Raw genomic sequence first — 23847 nt, forward strand, 5'->3', positions numbered from 1 at the left:
GGCTGAAGCATTTGTCACTTTCCACCTGATTTCTCCAGATTTTGAAAACTTAAGTTCAGGGGTGCCTGGGTGACTCAGTCAGTTGAGTGACCCTTGATTTTGGCTCAGGTCATGATCTCAGGGTTGTGAGACTGAGCCCCAAGTAGGGTTCTGCACTGGATTTGGAGCCTAAGACTGTCTCTCTTCTGCCCACCCCCCGCCCCCCCCCCCCCCCCCCCCCCCCGCCCCCCCCCCCCCCCCGCCACCCCCTACACACACTCGCATGTGCATGCATGCATGCTTGCTCCCTCTGGAAAAAAGAAATTCAATAATCTGTTCTAACAGGACCCAGTTGGGTAAGTCCTAGGCTTGGCTTCCTAGCCTCAGGCTTTTGAAAGTCCATTCTAAGATTCCTTACAAAAAGTCCCAGCAAAGCAGATTTGAAAGAGTCTGTATGGTCAATCCCTATTCTTGCTGCACTTATGTAATTAATTAGGCCAACTTTATTGAAACTAGATTTAATTTGCAAACAAATTAGTCTACTGTCATTATCTCTGATTGTAATGGAAGTGATGAGAGAAATTACATTTCAATAATATACCTTTGTGGATATTGGATTCTACTGCTGTTGTCTTTGAGGTTTTGTTTTCTACCTGTAAACTAGATCCTGAATTATTCTAGTTTGCTCCAGTATTTGGCTAGAACTCCAGACTAACACATCCAGTTTTCTCCCACTCTTCTGACATAGAATCACTATGAAACTAAAATTACCCTTTACCCGAAGCCAACGGCTTAAAGCTGGACAACTTGATACAAACTTCAGAGAAATCATCAGAATAACTCATATGTAGACATTCACACTGCAAACCGGAAAATCTGCCAGACGGTCCCTGCCTGCCCTCACTCCATCTGAACCCAACACTAGAAATTTTCTCAACTGACAGCTCTCCAGTTTGCTGGAACTATTAATCTTTGTTTTTCCTTTGTTTCCATAGAAATGTATCTCATTACTGGTTTGTTCATATTATATAGAGACCTAATTTAGGTGAAAGCTCACCTGAAACAGGATTGGATGAATATAAGGATGTTTTAAGTAATGAAGCTGTGAATGCTAATACATCCTGTGTGCCTATGTATATAAGTGGGCTTCATTTTTTTTTCTTCTAAGTGGTTATCTCTGCTCTGGGGAGTTTTTCGGTCGTTGGTGTGGTTTTCCCTATAGTCATCATATACACCTGTCTAGCGCACTGCATACTCTTGTGGGTTTTCATTACCTGGCAGCAGCCACTCACATACCAGTGATCAGACAACTGGATGAACTCAACAGTAACCCCAGAAATGATGAAGATGGTGCCTACATGCCTTGCAATCTGACAACTCAGCTGGATGAAAACACTGAATATGCAATTCTTTGACCCGACTACACCAACAGTAGTAACTGAGAATCACGCCATACTGGTTAATCGTACTCTCAGCCCCCTGAGGAAATGACCAAAAAGAGGCATTTATTAAAAACAGAGACCAGCCTTAACAGTTCCCTGGGCCGACAAAACCAGTTTGGTCACACACATTAAGTTTATTTTGCAAGACTCACTTGACCTGGGTCATTTATTGCTTATGCTTCTAAAATTCATAAGCAAAACTTGAAATGTTTCCCAAAGTGGATATGAGGTAACCACTAATCATTTCCCTGTCAAACACTGTGAAGAATAAACAGCCACTGCTTTCTCGCTATATACGCTGTTTGATAATAACCCTTAAGCCTCATTCCGTGGTTTGAGCACTCCCAGTGTATGCACAATAAACTTACTAATTACTACTTTGATGACTGGTGTTACCTCTTTTATGTGTAAAGCTGCTGTCAAAAGTTCAGAAAGAGCCAAAATTTGTTAACAGTCCAGATGACCAACTGGTGAATGGATAAGCAATATGATATATACATAAGATGAAATACTATTCAGCAATTAGATTGGTTTTTGAGGTGAACCTCAAGAAATTTATACTAGAAGATGCAAAATCATATAGAATATGATTATAGACAGAAACCACATCACTGGTTGCCTGGGGAGAAGTAGAGATGGACTGCAAGAAGGGCTCATGAAAATTCGGTGGGGGGTGTGATGAAAATGTTTAAATCTGGATTATGGTAATTTTGGCACAGCTGTAAACTTACTAAGTGATGGATTGTAAACATGGTGAATGAGTTTTATATAAATTTTGCCTCAGTAAAGCTGGATCCAAAACACGCTGATTTAGTATTACATTAGAATAGGCACTAAGAAATGAAACAAGTAGAGGGAAAACTAGAGCACTGTTAGGATATAATACAAATAGCCACTGTGTCATTCATTTCAGTCCTGGGCTCTGGTTTCCAGGCAGGAAAAAAGAACATTGTTTGCAGACCAATGGAGGGAAGTCAGGGAATTTACGGTCAGGTAAAAATTTTATTACTTCTGGCCAGAGGCCAAAATGGAAACATTAAAAAAAAGTTGCAAAGTTGCAAAGTTTCAGGCAGAATGCAATTATTTTCTGAATGAAAACCAGTACTTTGGAGTCACTTATGAAGGGATTTATAACATCAAGTTAAGGGTCTGGTGTGTATAAAATAACTGATACTTGAGACAAGAAGTGATCAACCCATCTATGTCACGTAATATTACATATTCTGAATTATCCTTTATATATTTCTGATTTTTAAATGTACTCAAACTTAAGGGGTGCCAGGTGGCTCAAACATTTGCCTTCGGCTCAGGTCATGATCCTGGGGTCTGAGGATCGAGCCCGCCTGCATCAGGCTCCCTGCTCAGCCGGGGGTCTACCTCTCCCTCTGCTCCACCTCGCTCTCTCGCTCACCCTCTCTCTTAAATAAAATCTTAAAAGATATGGCAAGTGTCTGGGGCTAGAAAGCCCTGTTACAGCCTTCTAAGAAACTAAAATTTTACAAAGGAATCTGAGAAAGGTAAGTGAATATTAAGACAAAACTATGCCCTTTGGCTCTAGAATCGCAGTGGCAACACTCTAGTATCTCCCACAAGTAACTCTTTTAATAGAATACACTCTATCATTTTTTAAGTAAGTGCTAGGCCCAATGTGGGGGGGGCTTGAACTCACAACCTTGACATCAAGAGTCCCATGTTCTACCTATTGAGCCAGTCAGGCACCCTCCAAAGGGTTCTCCCATAACTATCAGTTCTTGGATAAAATAAGAAAATTTTAAAATCCTTACTGGATTCTTAGGGAAGCAGAGAAACCTCCAAGGACAATATAGAAGCAGGAATGGTGAATAAACAGAAAAGCATGGTTGTCCTGAGGACACATATACCCTAATCAGCACTGGGATTGAGGCTAAACCTTGGATGAATGGTAAGGGGAGGAGCCAAGTCTGAGTACCCCAAGTCAGGCCAGGAACCAAGAGGAGGGCTAAAATGTCCAGGGGCAGATCCCAGCCTAGAGAAGCAAATGCAAGACGTCTTTGAGAGAACATGTCCATCTTAGAACCTCTGGATTCCCACAGGTTCAACCAAGGAAGCATTCACAAAATCACACATGTAGAATGGCACCATAAGAACAACTCAGCAACAAGAGATTTAGGACCCCCGACTTCAAATACCAGAATTACCAACCATAGGATATAAAGTTAACTATGTATGAAAGCTCAATGAAACCAAAAGAAGAAAAATCAGAACGCTTTAGGCCAAGCCTACCTAAAAGAGAAAGTACTTTGGGGAATGAAAAACAGCGGTTGAAATTAGTCAGTGGTGATGACAGCAGATTAAGCTATGTTATTACTTTCATTTCAGCTCTGTGTAAAGTCTCAGAAAAAGAAGTGATATTCAAAGAGGTCGTGGTTGAAATTTCCTAGCAGAAAGATAAATGAGGAATCCAGAGACATGCCTCTAGATGCATTTTAAAGAAACTACAGCTCAGAACAGATGATGAAAAGACGTTAATAGGAGCAGAAAGTAAAGGAGATCCCATAGGAGACAGAGGATAGCAGTTGACTTAAACTACAAAGGAAACTAGATAATAGTGGAATATAACTTCAAACTGTTGAAAGATAAAAATTAGAACTGTACCCATAAAACTATCAAGAATAACAGTAAGTGTTGTGTATTTGAAATCTGCTGAGAATAGACCTTAAGTGTTCTCACCAAACACACACATAAAGGTAACTGTGAAGTGATGGATATATATGTGTCAAATCATGTTCTCTCTCACTACAGATACACACACACACACACACACATATTTTTAAAATGTGATCTCTACACCCACCATGGGGCTCCAACTCAGCCCAGAGACCGACTCTACTGACTGAGATACCCAGGTGCCTATAGGTTCTATACTTTAAATATATGATTTTGTCAACTGCAACAAAGCTAAAAAACTTTTTTTTATATAAAATCGGCAGTAAAATGACATTTTCTGATGAACAAAAACTGATTATCTTGAACTCCCTTGAAGTAACTTCCTAGAAATACATCCTTTGAAAACAAATTACTTCGGAATGCCTGAGATACACAAAGAAAAATGATCAAAATGACCCCAAATATTAATGTTTACATGTGGGTTGGGAGACAACTAAAATACTGGATAACAAAGTATTTTTACTTTGGAAGAGAGGTGATGAATTTTAGTGTTCTAAGGCCCTCGGTATTCAGGAAGGCATTTAACATACTAATTAACTTTGGATTGTTGGAATAATCCAATGCACATTTAAGGTTAACTATTGAATAGGAAGGGATGGAAGGAAAACACAAAAACCTTAAAGGCAAAGATCTTGGACAGAAATGGAAGTGCTGGTAAAATTTCTGACCCTTTAACCTGCTCCCCGTCTCCTACTCCCCAAAAAACAGGACAAGTAGGATAACAAAAAACCTACGTACAACATCCTAATTAAACTAGGAACCCCAAATTTGGGCAGGCGTGAGACCTGTGAGAAATGAGTAACTGAGCAGGGGGAAAGCAACCAGGTATATAAGCCACAAAAGGTGGAAACACAGTTACTGGAAAATTCGGAGACTAGCTCCAGAACACCACTGAAACTGAATGGGGGGGGGGGGCGCGTTGCCTTCTCCAATACTGAGAGAGCAAAGGGTGTGAGACAGGTCTGAAAGGGCTGAGGCATTTTTGGGCCCATGAACTCTCAAAACTAACCAGTGAAAGCTCCCTTCCAGGATAAAGTCCCTAAAAACAGAGTCATATACACACCCGAGAAGAGACAACTTAAAATGCTCAACTCTTTTCAAAATCAGCCTACACACCTAAAACCCCAACACATAACTAATCATAATATGAAATATCAACATACTTCCTCTGTTGATAGGTCAAATAGCCAAAGGAAAATAAATGCCAATGTATAGACTTTTAGGGGAGGTGGGCACCGAGGAGGGCACTTGATGGGATGAGCACTGGGTATTATATGTTGGCAAATTGAACTTAAATAAAAACATGTTAAATAAATATAAAAGACTGATCCAAAAAAAGTATAGAATTGTGAGCAGCACAAATTGCTACTTTGATATAATGCACAAATACAGAAACTGCATCAAAACAGGCTTGAGAATACATAACAAAATTTAACTACATAATTGGACATAAATTCAGTATATTTCCATGAAGTGGAGTCAAACAGATCATGATCACTGATCAAATGAAATTAAAAGTAGTAATTTAGGGATCCCTGGGTGGCGCAGCGGTTTGGCGCCTGCCTTTGGCCCAGGGTGCGATCCTGGAGACCCGGGATCGAATCCCACATCAGGCTCCCGGTGCATGGAGCCTGCTTCTCCCTCTGCCTGTGTCTCTGCCTCTCTCTCTCTCTCTGTGACTATCATAAATTAAAAAAAATAAATAAATAAATAAATAAAATAAATAAGTAAATAAATAAAATAAAAAAATAAAAGTAGTAATTTAAAAATACACTTCTAAAAAAATAAATTAAAAAATAAATAAAATAAAAATACACTTCTAAACTCATGGTTCAAAGAAAAACTTGTAGTAAACATTTTAAAACTATTTAGAAATAAACACTGAAATAAGGAAATGAGGAAAATAAAACTTGTGGGATCCAGAAAATGGCATTTTAAAAAATCAAACGTACCAAAACCAACTTAAAAATGCTAAAATATTCTATAATCAACAAAATAATGAACTGGTAGTTAATTTTTCCACAAAATAAAACTGTAGGCCCTGGTAGTTTTACAATTAAGTTATATATCAGATGTTCAAAAAGTGGATTGTTTCAATGTTAAATAATTCAGAAAACAGAAAGAACATTCCATAACTCATTCTATGAGGCTAAAAGCTGTGAAAACAAAGTAGCAGACCAACCCCACTCCTAAGCACAGATGTAAAAGTCCTAAGCAAAACATTAGCAATTAAAGTTCATCAGTGTATTTTAAAAAATGATCATTAATGATCAAGATGGCTTTAGCCCGAGAAGGTAAAGATGGCTCAACATTAATTTTAAATGTGTAATTCACCACATTACCTGATTAAAGTAGAATAAATACATTGACTTCAAGAGGAAAAAAGTGTTTCATAAATTTCAACCCCTATAAATTAAAGCATAACAAAATAGAAGGAAACTTCCTTGCCTTGTTAAAGAGTAGCAAAATTAGTAAAATTCAATATTACCCCAAAGAGTAGGGCTGTCAGTACTCTCTAATTATCCTATAGATTAAATATGATTCTAGTTAAGAAAAAAGAACCTCCTGCAGTTGTTTTTCTTCCCAAAGAATCTGACAACTGATTCTAATATTTAATGAAAGAACAAAAAGGTCAAGAACACTCCTTAAAATGAGGATAGGGTTACTTTACAAGTTATCAAGACCTTTAATCAAGTTGCAGCAATTAATGTACCACTTAGCTCTTGGCTAGACAAACAGACCAAAGGAATGGCACAAAAAGTCTCAAAATAGACATTTGTTTACGTGGAAATTCGCCATGTAGACAAAGTCCCTGAAGAAAGGATGCATTAGTCAATAAACAGTAGAAAGAAAACTGGTTATCCACATAGTAAAAAAACTGAAATTATTTCTCACACATACATAAATCAATTCCAAGTGGACTAAATCAAATGTGAGACTTTCTGACTTCTAAAGGAGACTATAAAAATATCTTAAGACATAGGGTACCTGGCTGGCTCACCTGGTGCAGCATGGGACTCTTCATCTCAGGGTTGAAGGTTCAAACCCCATGTTGGGTGTAGAGATTACTTTAAGTCCTTAAAAAAAACTTTTTAAAAAAGATTTATTTAGCATGTGCATGCAAGGGTGGGTAGATGGGCATAGGGAGAAGGAGCATTTCAAGCAGACTCTGCACTGAGTGCAGAGCCTGACACAGGACTTGTCATGGGGCTTGATCTCACGACCCTGAGATCATGACCTGAGCCAAAATCAACAGTTGCATGCTGAACTGACTGAGCCACCCAGGTACCCCTAAAAAAAAAATCTTGCAACATAAAAATAACTACATTTGAAAATGTTAAAATTACAGAAATATTAGTAACCTATTATGAATAACTTTTAAGAAAAAAGGACAAAAGACATCAAGAAGTATTTCACAGAAGAAACAATAGCAGCTAATCATGAAAACATGTTCAACTTCTTGTTTAGGAAAATGCAAATTAAAGCCACAAGTTAAAATGTCATTTTACACCTACCAAATTGGCAAGAATCAGATCTTAGAGCAGTAAGCAAACTATAAACCAGGTTGTACACTAGCACAACCATTTTGGAAAATAAGCACATACCTTACTACCAACTCTGCTGGATACATACTCTGAAGAAATTCTTGCACATTTGTACCAAGACACTATATAAATTATCTGTAAAAGCCAAATATAAGGAAAACTACTCCCAATATAAATTATAAAAATGAACCTGTTGAATAGAAAAAAAAACAAATAGGGCAGCCAGGGTGGCTCAGTGGTTTAGTGCCTGCCTTCGGCCCAGGGCATGATCCTGGGGTCCTGGAATCGAGTCCCACATCGGGCTCCTTGCGTGGAGAGGGAGGGGCATACTTCTCCCTCTGCCTGTGTCTCTCCCTCTCTCTGTGTATCTCATGAATAAATAAAATGTTGTGTTAAAAAAAAAGAAAAAAAAAACAAGAATACATACAGTACAATACTATTTTGTATAAAGTCCACCAACAAAGGTAAACATTACGTGGGATGTGTCTATATACAGCAAAAGGCAAAAGACAAGGAAATGATTGATTCAGGACAATAGTTACCTCTGAGGAGGAGGGCAGACTGGGTACTGGAATTGAGAAGAACAAGAAGGTACAGTCAATACTATCAGAAATGTTCTAGTTCTTAATTACAGAATGGGTACGCAGGTGTACAATTACTTCCATATTGCATATATTTTTATATATGAATCAAACATTATATAAAGAAAAACAGTGACCAGTGGTTGCCAGAGGTTGGGTGTGGTGGGTGGACAAAGTGGGTGAAAGTGGTCAAAAGTACAAACTTCCAGTTATAAAAAAAAGTCCTAGGGATATAATTACAGCACCATGACTACAGTTAATAACACTGTGTTATATATTTGAAAGTTGCTAATACGAGAGATCTTAAACTTTCTCAACATAAAAAAACTTTCTCAACATAAGAAAAAAATACGAGAGATCTTACTTTCTCAACAAAAAAACAGATCTTAACTAGACTTATTGTGGTGACTGTTTCACAAAATATACACATCGAATCATTATGGTATACACTACAAACTAGTCAACTATATCTCGATTTAAAAAATTAAGTAACTGGGCAGCCTGGGTGGCTTAGCGGTTTAGCGCAGCCTTCAGCCCTTGGCATGATCCTGGAGACGGGGATCGAGTCCCGCGTCGGGCTCCCTGCATGGAGCCTGCTTCTCCCTCTGCTTGTGTCTCTGCCTCTCTCTCTCAGTCTGTGTCTCTCATGAATAAATAAATAAATAAAATCTTAAAAAAAAATAAAGTAACCAAAAAATAGTGATCAGAAATACTTTTATATTTCTAAGACACTATGAAAAAGGAAATCATCTTTCCTTAAATGTACATACATTACCTTGTAAAAGCAGATGTACAGAATAGCTGGTTAAGTGCAACAGTAGGATCTTTTGGTCACAAAGAATACTGGTCAACCACTCATTAGTTGTGGATCTTGTGAACAAGTCATTTTATGTCTGAATTTATTTTTTAACTGTAAAATACAGAATTACTGTAAATATTAAATGTTATAAAGTGGTATAAACTACACACTTAAAAAAATAGTTATTCTCTCCTCGACTATTACCAAATTTAAGAAACCAGTTATAGGGGCACCTGGGTGGCTCAGTCAGTTAAGTATCTGACTCTTGATTTCAGCTCAGGATTTTGGGATCAAGCCCCAAGTTATCAGTTTCTGTCTCAGACGGGAGCCTGCTTGAGGATTTCTCTCCTTCTCCCTCTACCCACCCCACCTCCAACACATATTCTAAAATAAATAAATCTTTAAAGATTTAAAAAAATTTTTTTATTCATGAGACAGACACACACACACACACAGAGGCAGAGACACAGGCAGAGGGAGAAGCAGGCTCCATTCAGGGAGCCTGACGTGGGACGCGATTTCGGGACTCCAGGATCAGGCCATGGGCTGAAGGCGGCGCTAAACCGCTGAGCCACTCGGGCTGCCCTAAAATAAGTAAATCTTAAAAAAAAAAAAAAAAAAAGAAACCCCTATATTCTACAGAGTTTGTTCAGGTAGATTGAACTTAGCCTCAACCATTATTACAATGGAGGAGAACTTTCTGAAACAACAAAACCACCAGAATTTTTGCATCAAATAAGGTTTCGCTCAAAGAAACTACATACTGAAGTTACTTTCACTCGGTGATTTTAGAAATATTCCATTGGAACTATTTATTTGTGAAAAAATTGTCCAGCAAAGTTAAACCTTAATTTTTGAGGATAGATTTCCCTGTTGTAACTATAAAATATTTTAATCAAGTTTGATGAATAAAGTACACGGGGCCACAATCAAGATTCTGGTCAAAATTAACATATGACTGGGAGGCCTGGTGGGCACAGTGGTAGAGCATGTACCTCTTGATCTCAAGAGTTGTGAGTTCAAGACCTATGCTGAGTATAGAGATTACTTAAAAGTAAAATCTTAAAAAAAATTTTTTTAACTAACATGACTAAAATGAGTGACAAGACTAGTTCTTTTGGATGCCTTACAAATGGAGTCTTCTGGCCATTTTCAGAAAAATGTTTAGCAATGGCAACATAATTGAAAAAAAAAACAGGCTTACTTACTTGGAAGGACAGCATTCATCCTAATGCATAAAGAATCTCATTTCTATACAAGTCTGCAGTTGCTGAAGAGACAACTGCTTTAATCAGTTACTAATATGAGTGAAACTACTTACATTAGTTGCCTACATCCTTTTTTTTTTTTTTTAAAGTACGCTTCACGTCCAACGTGGAGCCCAGTGTGGGTCTTGAACTTACTACCCTGAGATAAAAACAAACAAACAAACAAAAAAAAACAACCCTGAGATCAAGACCTGAGCTGAGATCAAGATTGGATGCTTAACCAACTGAGCCACCCAGGTGCTCCTAAACATCCTTTATATGATAAAACATGTTACAGCCAACCTATTAAATCAGTTTCAGGGATGGAAAATAAACAGTTATATAGTTTTGATAAGATTCTGTAAAAACACTCAAAAAATGAGAAGCAAAGTTACATAGACCTTATAGAAATTGCTATTCATAATAGATGTAGTATATTTTGAACCAATAAATAGTACTGATGTGAATCCAACTCTGAACTCAGTACTTGGCAGTATATATGATAATTATTTTGATTAGATGGAGTATTTCTATACAAATTTATATTCAGTTTTAAGAAAATATTATAGAGAAGTTTTATTGCAACTTTTAACTCCACATAAGGAAGAGATAGAGCCAATGACACCCCAACAATTTCTTTAGAGGTCTGATGTAAAAAAAAACACAAAAATGTTCTTTACTGATAAGATACAAATCAGATTCTAAATGCATTCTCTAACATAGAGGACATGGAGAAAAAAGGAACAAAAAAAATTTGCAAGAGGAGTTTATGTAATTTCAACAATCTCTTATCTAGGCATTTAAACAGTATTATAAATTCAAAATTTGTGTGAGGAATAAGAGAAGAAATCATACTCTTTTGAGGGAGTACAAAGTTTATTCAAACATTTAAAATAATTTAATCAGTTATACAGAGTACACTGAAATTAATCAAAAACAATATCAAGTAATTTGTTTTTAAAGTGATAGTACAATATAGGAAAGCAGTGGCTTTAGTGATTTTATAGAAGATTCACACAAAAGCACCTACAATACTACTTGAAGAAATAATAATATGCAAATTTTCACTTTTTCTGTTTTTCTGCTTACCATTTCAAAATTTTATCTCAATTTTCTATCACTTTTTTGGTATTCTTATTAACATCTGAGTAGAAATGAAGTCTTCACAATTAAGTAGCCATATTATTCTAATACTGTCATCTCTTTATTCCTATGAATATAATCATCTTTCAGTTGCATGAGTCCTTCAGCCTGATTCTCATTTTGTATCTCAAAGAATGTTTTTAATAAACTGTATATATTGATCCCACTATTTATCTTTTCATACCATTGTCAAGACCTTCAAGACTATGCTTCTAATGGTCTATCAACACATAATATAACCGACAGCCACATGTTTTCTTTACTTCCCTTATGAATAGTTCCTATTTTATTGATAGCTAGGGTACCAATTTAGTATGTTACATGACTACAGTATAGTAAGACCAGAAATAGAAATTTAACACCCTTTTGCTCCTAAACTCTGCACACATGACAAAGGCAGAAATATGTTAAAGAAAAAAACCATTTTAAATAATCTTAGGAACAATGAGATCATGATCCTCTCTCTCACAAAATAAATATAACAAACATACTAGTAACCATAGCCAGACAAGCATTATAACACAAGAATTCCATTACACATAAGAAATAGACTGTTGAAGCCAGGTGTTGAGATTTATACTCCACATCCAGCTGGTTATAACCAGTCCAGTGAGTGCTAGAGTTAAATGCTCTGGGGACTGACTGAAATATGGTTTTAGTTATACAAGAAAACACTGATTCAGATCCAGCAAAGACTTATGAACTTGCCTACTGGCTGATAGCAAAAAATGGCGGAATTGGGGAACTTTTAAATCTACCTCATGGAAGACCTTTATCTGTGAGCCTGCGATCCTCTTACAAATTTTTTCTTTTTCTGGTCTAATATATCCAGTAGACACTGGCTTTTGTAAATGTGGCTTTCTACCCTATTATACTAATAAGCCCAGGCTGCCTTTTAATGAGGGCCATCAGAGTTACTAGGCAATGAATTTCAGAGCTGGATGGATGGGGTTAACGTTCCTCATTGCCCAGCTTTCCTGTCAACCAGCAAAGAACTATACTAAATTCTGAGGCATGATGACAGGAAAATTCAGGGAGGCCTGGAAGAGAGGTACCAAAGTGCATTGAAAATACAAAACAGAATATTTTAATATTCTTCATAAATAGTTTTACAAATATTTACATATAATGAATAGGCCACTTTACATTACTGGTTAAAACTAGGAAGAGCTATTAAATCAGTAGGTTAATCAATCCTGGCTTCAAATAATGCATTGAAATATTTTTAATTGAAGTTCAATAAATATACTGAAGGTGATTAAACAGAAAAACAGTTTCAATCTTTTTAACAATATATTTTATTGGTAATAATGAACTTGAACTAATTAGTAAACCATAATCTATAAAGAATTTTTGTAAAAATGCATTCATTTTCTGATAATAAATACATCCAAATTCCAGTTTTTTTAAAAACCAGGATGAGGAAAAGAACAAAATGGAAAGACAGTAATCCTGGGCTCAAAGCCAAATGATTAAACCAAAGAAAGAAATATTTTCAGATTCCTCTCAAGGAGTCATGGAATGGGCATCATTTTATCTGAAGATCTCTCAACTGGGCACTAGAATAATACCAACTCTAAAGCCTTTTCCTCTAATATTTCTTCTGTTTCAAATTTTGCTAATATGAAACAAATCCTTTTTACATGAAATTTAAAAATAACAGTATAAATTCATTCAGATGGAATTAGCTCAGGTAGGTATTTGGTGCCCTAAACAAGTCAAACTGAAATCAAGGGCTCTTTACAGCACTCCTATAAAGCTTCTGAATATTCAGCTAATGGCACTGAGAAAGACTAAACATTTTTTCTACTTCTATAAAGATCCAAGAAATTGACAAGTCAACATCTAGAAAAAAGCAAGGCATAAATTCATCAGCACCGAAGAGAAATGATCTTCAAAATGAGCAGGTCTTTTATGTGTTGTTGAATAGGTTCTAATCTCCCCTCAAGGAAAAGTCCACTGCCTACAGTTAACACTTCTGGATAAAAGAAAAGGTAAAACTCAGTAAAATGGTAAAAATCATTTCCATTTTACATATTGATTTATCCAAAATGCTTTAAAGAGGGATTTCAAGATTTTGATACTACTTTAAACATTTTTCAGAGGAGGTATGGTTTCAAGTTAGATTGTTTTTCTTCCCTATCCCATTATTTGCTAAAGTGGGAAGTATCAAATTTACTTTTTTTACTAATAAATCTTCAGCTACTGTCTAAATGTTGCATTTAGTCACAATACAACAATTTCCATTTAAAATAAGACTCTAGTGGTAGTGAAAACTGTTCAAAGGTGGTAACACAAAATCCTGGTTGTCTTTCTCACATATCAAATATAACTAAATTGTTGGTGGCTGGAACTCAAATCACATACAATCAACCACATTATTGGATCCATGACCTACATCTCGAATTTGGCTAGTTAAACAGGCACACACAGCTACGCCTGCTCCAGCTCTGCAGTGAGACACAGATCCAACCAACTCCCACCTGAAAAGACAGGAAAAACAGGTTATCTTAATGCATGATTTACTTTACTCAAAATTCTAACCAAAGACAAAAACTCCCTGTTATTGGGACTGGTTTTAAAAGACAGCAAGTTTCCTCAGGGAACTTAGATAAATAAAACATTTCTAATGTTCTATATTAATGGCTACATCTAGCAGTGTTTTAACACTCTGGAGTAATCTGTTACTGGAAGATCCCATTGAAGCATACAGAAAACATGAAAATTACCTATTCAGGACTGGATCAAATGCTTCCACTGTATTTAAGTATGCATTGCCATTATGCCCACCAACTGCAAAGATTTTGCCCATCACTGTTGCAATCCCCACTCCACCCCTTGGAGTGGTAAGTGCTGCTACATAATCCCACTTGTTGCTTCGAGGATCATACCGCTCAACTGAACTTAGAGGAGAATTATCATCAAAACCACCTATACATTAAAAAAAAAAAAAAGATTTTAAAAATAGTACATTTCATAGAAATTAACTATTAAATCTCAATCCAATAGCTTCTCAGCCCAATCTTTTAAAAACATTTTAGGAAATAGAAAAAATCAAGGAAAAAATTCACCCCAATGCCTATCATCACCATCAACTCCTATTAGACATTTCTACAATTCGAGATAACTTAGATAGTATTGTACCTCAATACTAAGATTAAAAATCTGAAAGTAGAAAAAACTGAAGTTCCTATATCTAAGCAGATAACTTAGAAGGGAAAAACCCCCACAAACATTCATATAATTTGTCTTTAACCTACTAGAGGCAAATAAGACAGTACTGAGATTCTTCTCTGTGTATACATTGTGTATTATATATTTAAACAGAGGGCCTGAGAAGAGAATAAAACTATCCTAGTTTTATTAAAGTTTTCCAACTGTTTCCCATAATGCTGTAACTGCCATCACAATTACAGAGATGGCTATGATTGAACTTTCACCAATTTTTGCCAAAACTACATCTTCATGCTACATACTCTAGATGGTGACAGTTCTCTCTATACATCATTCTAACAGTGTTACTTATTATATTCCTGATGGTTAAATATAGAGACTTATTTTGACAGTGTTCTTTCTTTTAAAAAATAAATGTGCCTCTTTTTAAACTCCGTCTCTGTCTACATGAGTAATCACTCTCTTCATCAACTAAGCCTATTTTCCCAAGGACAGGAAGTGTTGCTATTATGGTCAGTCTATTCAGAAACAAGGTCAGTTAAAAAAAATCAACAGTTAATTTCTCTAATGTGTTTAATTAAATCAACTTAACTGAAATAAAATTCACCAATTTTATGCATATAATTTGATACATATTATAAATGTGCACAATAGTATCCTCACCACTGCAACCATGATACAAAACATATTTTCATTATAATAAAGCTCTCCTAAATAGGGAGCTGTGAGAAGTAGCAACTGTGTACTGCAAGAACTCTGGTTTCTCATACACCCAAGTTCAAATTCTAGCTTTATCACTATGAAATAAATTATTCACATTGAGTCTCTGCTACCTCACAGAGCTGTGATGATCAAACAAGAGCTAAAGATAAATTATGTTATCTCTCTTCTTTAGTACACATAACCCCTGGAATATTCAGCATTACTTCTATTGTTTGCAGATATTTCAATGCTAACGATACCCCACACTCTCTTATCAAGAACTGTTAAGTTATGTAATACCAAACAGTTTACATCAACATAAGTGTGACATATGCTAGTTATAATGTCTCTGACCAATTTCTTTCTCTGTAAAGAAGGGAATTACTAATCACAATATTGCTCCCCATTTACTGGGTAACTACAAAGTACCAGATGCAGTTTGAAATGTTTCTTATATCTTATCTAAATTTTAGAATAATTCTCTCAAAAATAATTCTCATTATTCCCATTTCATAGTTTAAAACCGTGCTACTGGGGACACCTGGGTGGCTCAGTGGTTGTGTGTCTGCCTTCAGCTTAGGTCATGATCCCAGGATCCTGGGATCAAGTCCTGCATCAGGCTCCCCGTAGGGAAGCCTTGCTTCTCCCTCTGCCTATGTCTCTGCCTCTCTGTGTGTCTCTCATGAATAAATAAATAAAAATCTTAAAACAACAACAACAACAACAACACCCTGCTACTTAATGTGTGCTGAACAGACCAGAAGCAGCATTGATTATCAGTTGGGAACTGTTAGAAATACAGAATCTGGGCTCCTTCCTTGCAGTTTAACAGTATCTCCAGAAGATTCATATGTTTGAAGTCTGAGAAAGCACTGCCCTATGGTTCCTTCCAATTCTGCAATTCAGTAGGTCAACAGCCATTATGCATGTTGAAATAACCATTGCTGTGCTTTAAGGAATCAACCTAATTCCCTTGAAATGATGATGGAAAAAAAACATTCTTAAATCTGCAAAGATTTTAGCAAAGCATATGTGTCCTTACATTAAAAAATATATATCTTATTTAAATATAATCCTCTACTTTAGATATATTTACTACTCCTACTAAAAATATGAAACGTGAAAGATGAAGGCATAAACAAAAGCACAAATGTGGATCTTAGTCATTTGAAAGCAAATTTTAAGACTAATTCCACTTGAGCCTAAATGTTATATAATGTATGGTACTGTATTTTCTTAAATTAGAGAAATACCAACTACTCACCAACAACATATAAGCAACCATGGAGCTCACTAACTCCATTGCCTGCTCTTCGTTGACCCATTTCTTTAACTTCTATCCACTTATCCAGATGTGGATCATACCTCTCCACACTAGACAAAGAAGCTACTCCATCATTGCCACCTACTGCATAAACATGGTTCTAAATAAAGGAAGAATAAAAACACATAACATTAGATATTTATTTATTTATTTATTTATTTATTTATTTATTTATTTCAGTAGACTTTTAATTGATGTATATGTAATGGTAGACCAGATGTGCAAGAAAGCATGTTTCATGAGATAATATGGTGTGCAATCATTATCTGCATCCTGGAGATAAGAAGCTAGCAGACCTTTCTTTATTAGGGATGTGATACAATGCAATCCATAAGCAAATTGTCACATAACTTACTATAAGAGCCACAGAGCCAACCCCTCCACGGGGAGTATTCATTGGTGCCACTGTACTCCACTGATCAGATTCTATGTCATATCTCTCTACATCATTGAAACAAGTGTTGTCATCTAACCCTCCAATTGCATAAATTGGACCACCCAAGGAGGCCAAGGCAATTCCTCGCCTGCAAAGACAATAAAAATGCACTTTAGTGTCCGGTTTTGTTTCCAGAAAAAAGGTAATAAAAATATCATCCTAAGGAAGTCATTTACTTTGTTAAAGATCAGTGTGGGCTTTTTTCCCCATTATTTTTAGATTTATCAAACGTTCTGAATAGATGGCTATAAGGTTGCCAAATTATGTGACTGTATGTGAACAGTGCCCTCTGGAGTTTTATAATGCATAGTCTACATCTACACAGGTTACTTTAATTTCAAATGAAATAAAGTGAAACCCAACAAAATACTATATAAATGGAGTCCAAAACACAATTAGCAAAACACACAGTTGCATAATGAGAGATTAAATAAATTGAAAGAGGTATTTTGCTGTGGAGGTCAGAAATCAATCTCATTTCTCAATTCATATATTTGCACAGCACGTGTTTTGACGAAGGGTTTCATGGTACCACACAAAAGAACATCAATTTTCATATTACAAGCTTTATATCACATTGTTTTACTTCTGAAGGGCATTTATTTTTCTTCTTGGAAGGGAGACTTAGCCCTTGTGAAAAGCTAATTCACTGTAATAGTAATCAGAAAAAATAATTTCTTAAACACTGCAGCAATAAAAAATTGAATTATTCTAAAACTATAAACTGCCACTGACTTTGTATGTACTTTGGATAGTGTACTTTATAAACCTCAACCTTACTACCTTGCTTCTTCATCTGTAACCCATTTGAGAAAGGAGTAGACACAATTGATATGGAGATAATATAGCTAAGCACTTAAAACAGTGATTGGCCTATGTTTAGTGCTATGTATTAAATATATTACTGGAGAGTGCAGCTGTTCAACAGAAATTCAAAGCTTACCAAGAGAATCCTAGGAAGGATTCTTAAGGGTAAGGTTGTTACTCATTTTCAATCCTCTTAATCTCTTTTGTCTTGAGTATAGAGCAATGACTTTTAAAATACTGTGGCTATAAAAATTCGCAGGTGTGTGAACATGTGCGTGCACTCCAGAACATACAGGTGTTATATAATGGCAGATGTGTGCCTAATAAATATTCCTCCCCCTCACCATCCCAAACCACAAGAGTATATGACATTATTAGTTATCTCCTACTCCTCAAAACTCTTGATTTTCATGAAATCACACATTTAAATTCCCTCCCAAATCTCTAGCTGATGCTATTTTGTTTCCTTTAATCAGTGTCTTCTTTTTTACCCTACCCCATCATTAAATCACCACGTTCACTAAGGCCTCTTATCACTTACATGCTCTCTCCTGAGGCAACCTCATACTTTCCATGGATTTATGATAACTCAAATATATTTTTCCAGACACATATCCCAACTTCTACCTTAAATTAAATCTGTCATGCTAGTTCTTGAACCTTAATTTTTTGCTTTTAGAGCAATGAATGAGGTTGGCAGGGGTGGAATAGAGGAAGACGGAGAGAAGGAATCTTAAGCAGGGTCCCCAACACAGGGCTCAATCTCATGATCCTGAGACCATAACCTGAGCTGAAATCAAGAAATAGAAGCTTAACCAACTGAGCCACCCAGGTGCCCCTCTTCAACCTTAACTTTAACCTGAGATGAAACTCACGGCCTACTTCCCTGTAATAGGCAAATTTTAAGATGTACTCCCCACCCCCCAGTATATTCATCCTCTTGTCTTATTCCCATGCTTATACTACATTATATGGCAAAAAGAAGATTACTTGAATGGCCCTAATCTAATCACACAAGCCTGATTAGAGTTTCTCCAGCAGGAGACAACTCAAAAACTCAAAGAATGAGATGGATTCTGCATGCCACTGCTTGTTTGCAGACAGAAGGGAGCACCTGGAAAGGACCTGAGTGGCTTCTAGGAATTGGGAGTGACATCTGGCAACAGCCAGTAAAAATGAGGAACTCAGTGCCACAATCTCAAGGAACTGAGTTTTATCAATAACCTAAATGACCTTGGAAGCAGATTCTTCCCCAGAGCCTCCAGAAAAGACCTTAGCCCAGCCTACACCTTGACCTTGGCCTTGTAAGACCCCATCAAACCTGCTGGACTTCTGATCTATGGAACTGTGAGCTTTAATAGATATTGCTTTAAGCTGCTAAGTGTGTGGTAAATGGTTTCACAGCAATAGAAAACTCATACGCCTATCACAAGGGAAATAAAAATTTTATCCTGTTCATTGACTTGTTTTTTCTAATACAGAAAATTTTACCACTATCCATATCCAATTGCTTAAGCCAAAAACTGAAGAATCAACCTTGTTTCTTGTTCTTTCAACCTTCCACATCTGAGTATCATAAAATCTTTTGATTATCTCTCAAATATTTCCTCTCTTCTCTATCCCAACTTTTTCCACTTTAGTCCAAGCCACCATTATTTCTTGACTAAAATATTACAATGATCCTGTTGGTCTCCCAAGCTGTTTTCACTCTGCTCCTCCTCAAATCTTTTCTCCATTTCATTTCCCTGCTATTAAAACGTGTGTGTGTGTGTGTGTGTGTGTGTGTGTGTGTGTGTGTGTAAAAGCTCACCAGATAAAATTAAAAACTTCTGGCAAGCCTGAAAGTCCCTCATCCTTTCCTTTTGTTTCAGTCTTATTTTTTCACACCATTCACCTTGATATTTCAGTCACACTGGACTTCCTTTATGCTCTCTGCTCTGTTGACCTCTAGATTTTCAGACTTCATCTCTTTCCACCCATCACCCTTCTATCCACCAATATCTAACCAGGATAAATTCTTCTATTCCTTCAGATCTTAAATGGAACTTCAAGATTTTCTACACTCTCAAGCCCAGAATTATTGCCCTTGGGGTGCCTGCATGGCTCAGTTGGTTAAGGGTCTGCCTTTGACTCAGGTCATGGTCTCAGAGTCCTGGGATCAAGTTCCACATCAGGCTCCCTGCTCGATGGGGAGTCTGCTTTCCCCCCCCCCTCTCTCTCTCTGCCCTTCTCCCCGCTCATGCTCTCTCTCAAATAAATAAATAAAATTTAAAAAATTATTGCTCTTGTAATTATGTCTTTATTTGTATCTTTCCTTCTTGAATGTAAGATCTACAGAAGTAAACCCATAAGATCATGACAGGAGCCAAAATCAAAAGTCAGCCACTTAATGGACTGAGTCACCCAGTCACCCTTGTTGCATTTCTATACACTAATAATGAAATAGCAAACAAGAGAAATAAAGAAGACAATCCCATTTACAACTGCACCAAGAAGAATAAAATACCTAGGAATAAATCTAACCAAAGAGGTGAAAGACCTGTACTCTAAAAACTATAAAACACTGATGAAAGAAATTCAAGACAACACAAAGAAATGGAAAGACATCCTATGTTCATGGGTAAAAACAAATTGCTAAAATGTCTACTACTCAAAGTAATCTACAGATTTAATGCAATCCCTATCAAAATATCAACAGCATTTTTCACATTTTTCACTAGAATAAACAACCCTAGAATTTGTATGGAACCAAAAAAAGAACCTGAATAGCCAAAGCAATTTGAAAAAGAAAACTGGAGGTGTCACAATGCCAGACTTCAAGTTATATTGCAAAGATGTAGTAATCAAAACAGTATGGTACTAGCACAGAAACAGAAATATAGATCAATGGAACTGAACAGAAAGCCCAGAAATAAACCCACAATTATATGGTCAATTAATCTTCGACAAAGGGGGAAAGAATATGCAATGTAAAAAAGAAAGCCTTTTTAACAAATGGTGTTGGGAAAACTGGACAGCAACGTGCAAAATAAATAAATAAATGAAAGAAAAGAAACTAGACCACTTTCTTTCACCATACACAAAAATAAACTCAAAGTGGATTAAGGATTTATGTGTGAGACCTGAAACCATAAAAATCCTAGATGAGAGCAAAGGCAGTATTTTTTCTGACACTGATCATAGCAACATCTTTCTAGATACATCTCCTGAGGCAAGGGAAACAAAAGGAAAAATAAACTATTGGGACTACATCAAAATAGAGAGTTTCTGCACAGCAAAGGAAACAATCAACAAAACTAAAAGGCAACCAACTGAACAGGAAAAGATGTTTGCAAATGACTTATCTGATAAATGGTTGGTATCCAAAATCTATAAAGAACTTATCAAACTCAACACCGAAAAACAAGTAATCCAGTTAAGAAATGGGCACAAGGCACAAACAGACATTTTCCCAAAGAAGACATCCGGATGGCTAACAGACACATGAAAAATGCTCAACATCACTTATCATCAGGGAAATGCAAATCAAAGCCACAATATTACTTCACAAGTCACAGAATGGCTAAAATAAAAAACACAAGAAATAACAGTATTGGCAAGGATGTGGGGGAAAAAAGGAACCCTTGTGCACTGTTTATTGGTGGGAATGCAAACTTGTACATCCACTGTTGGAAACAGTATGGAAAGTTCCTCAAAAAAATAAAAATAGAACTATCCTAAGATCCATTACTGGGTATTTATCCAAAGAACATGAAAATACTAATTCAAAAGAATATATGCACCCTTATGTTCATTGCAGCATTATTTACAATAGTCAAACTACGGAAGCAGCCCAAGTATCCACTGATAGATGAATGGATAAAGACGTGGTGTGCATGTGCGTGTGTGTATGTGTGTGCATATATATATATATGTCTGTGTGTGTGTGTGTGTGTGTATACACACACACAATGGAATATTATTCAGCCATCAAAAAGAATGAAATCTTGCCATTTGCAACAACATGGATGGAGCTACAGAGTATAATGATAAGTGATATAACCCAGTCAGAGAAAGACAAATACCATATGATTTTGCTCACATGTGGAATTTAAGAAACAAAACAAAGGGGGGGGGAGACAAACCAAAAAACAGAACTCTTAAATATAGAGAACAAATATCATACCACAGGGGAGGTTGAGTAGGTGAAACAGAGGAAGGAAATTAAGAGTACACTTATCTTGGGTGATGGGTATTAAAGAGGGCACCTTTGATGAGCACTGGGTGTTGTATATATGTCATGAATCACAAAACTGCACTACTGAAACTAATATTACACTGTATATTAACTGGAAAAAAAAAGAGACCTAGGCCCACTCCACACCAATTCCAAAATAAATTGTTAGAACGAAAAAAAATTTAAATAAGCATTTGGGAAATTTAAAGAAAGAGTACATCTATCTTGATGAGCACTGAGTAATATATGGAACTTTGTTAAGTCACTATATTGTGCATCTGAAACTAACGTGATACAGTATGTTAACTATACCAGAAGTAAAATAAAAAAATCCTCTCCTCAGATTAAAACCCTTCAACAGTTTTTTATTTTTATTTATTTTTATTTTTTTTCCTTCAACAGTTTTTTAATGACAAAGTTTTCAGATCTCTTACTAAACTACTAGTCCTTATATGCATTCCAGGTTATAACTCTCAGATTTGTAACAATTTTTGTGCACCTTCCATATACCATAATTATTTTCAAATTACAAACATATTTTTGTACTAACAGGTTATGTTCATTTAAGAAACTTGCAATCAGAATAAATTTAAAAGGATACAAAAAATATATACAGCTTAATTTTTATTTCCATATCCCAATTAATGTTGTATATACCACTTTGAGAACCCAGCCATAGATATGGAGACATCAGCATGAAGAACAGTATAACTACCATCTTCCTTGATCTGAAGGCTACACTTCTCAACTATATTATATTCATTTTCCTTTTCTTCATTTTTTTAGAGCTGTGCTTCATATTGGTTCAAGTACTTTTTTCTATAAGAAACATAATTGCTAACCTGATTTTCCACCATGTTGTACTGGTGTAATTCATCTTTCATAATATCTAAAGCAGGTTTTTACCTGTAACTCTAATATTTTTAGGTATTGTTTCTAGATCTACAGGGTGATTAGTCTATTATACTTTTGAATCTTCATTTGGTGAAATATTTTTTGAATCTTCATTTGGTCATCCACCTTAAGATATCTGAAAATCCAATATTGAAGTCATCAAAAAAAATTCTGAATAGGCTATTTAACACTTACTAGGTTATTGAAAATCTTCCTCCTCTTTAGATTAATCCATTTATCAACATATATTTCAATTTACTGTAGATTAAAATTTTAAATATTAATGCTCATAATAAAATGAGTAAAAAATGAGGGATTTAAAAAATATATTATTTATTTATTTATTTGAGAGAGAGTGAGAGATAGCAAGAGAGCATGAGCAATGGGGAAGAGGCAAAGGGAGAGGAGAAGCAGGCTCCCCACTGGTCAGGAAGCCTGACACTGGGCTCCAACCCAGGACCCTGTGATCATGGCCTGAGCCAAAGGCAGATGCTTAACCAACTGAAGCCACCCAGGCACCCTGAGGGATATTTTCTTAACATGTTAAAATAATTATGTCTTAGTCCTAAAGCCAGTATCTCATTTAATAGGGAAACACTAGAGACATTTCCACTAAGATCAAGAATATGACAAAAACACCTACCATCTCTGCTACTATTCACCCTGTATTAGATTAATAGGCAAAATAATTAGACAAGAAAAACCATTCAAAGCATTGGAAAAACAGGCAAATGTCGAATAAAGTCTATTAATTAATACCATTATATCAATGTTCATTTCCTGTTTTCAGTAATTGTACTACGATGGTATAAAATGTCAACATGAAGGGAGCTGGGTTAGGAGTATAGCACA

General features: G+C 36.0%; 2 protein-coding genes across 4 annotated transcripts in view; one reads left to right on the forward strand and one right to left on the reverse strand.

Annotated features, from left to right (window-relative positions):
• Positions 1 to 1798, forward strand: part of AFF1 (AF4/FMR2 family member 1) — a 217855-nt gene extending 216057 nt beyond the window's left edge. Inside the window, exon 24 of the transcript XR_005988428.1 lies at positions 728 to 1798. The gene's annotated coding sequence lies outside the window, so the exon portion shown is untranslated. The remainder of the gene's footprint in view (positions 1 to 727) is intronic.
• A 10916-nt stretch (positions 1799 to 12714) lies between these two features.
• The window catches only part of KLHL8 (kelch like family member 8), a 73758-nt gene continuing 62625 nt past the window's right edge, over positions 12715 to 23847 (reverse strand). For all 3 annotated transcript variants that reach the window (XM_041759742.1, XM_041759740.1, XM_041759741.1), the window contains 4 exons: positions 16998 to 17166; positions 16583 to 16742; positions 14172 to 14373; positions 12715 to 13925 (listed from right to left, as the gene is read on the reverse strand). In XM_041759742.1, coding sequence (XP_041615676.1) covers positions 13802 to 13925; positions 14172 to 14373; positions 16583 to 16742; positions 16998 to 17166 — 655 coding nt within the window. In that variant the 3' untranslated portion in view covers positions 12715 to 13801. The remainder of the gene's footprint in view (positions 13926 to 14171; positions 14374 to 16582; positions 16743 to 16997; positions 17167 to 23847) is intronic.

This window comes from Vulpes lagopus, chromosome 6 (genome assembly GCF_018345385.1).
Source record: "Vulpes lagopus strain Blue_001 chromosome 6, ASM1834538v1, whole genome shotgun sequence".
Classification (NCBI taxonomy): Eukaryota; Metazoa; Chordata; class Mammalia; order Carnivora; family Canidae; genus Vulpes; species Vulpes lagopus.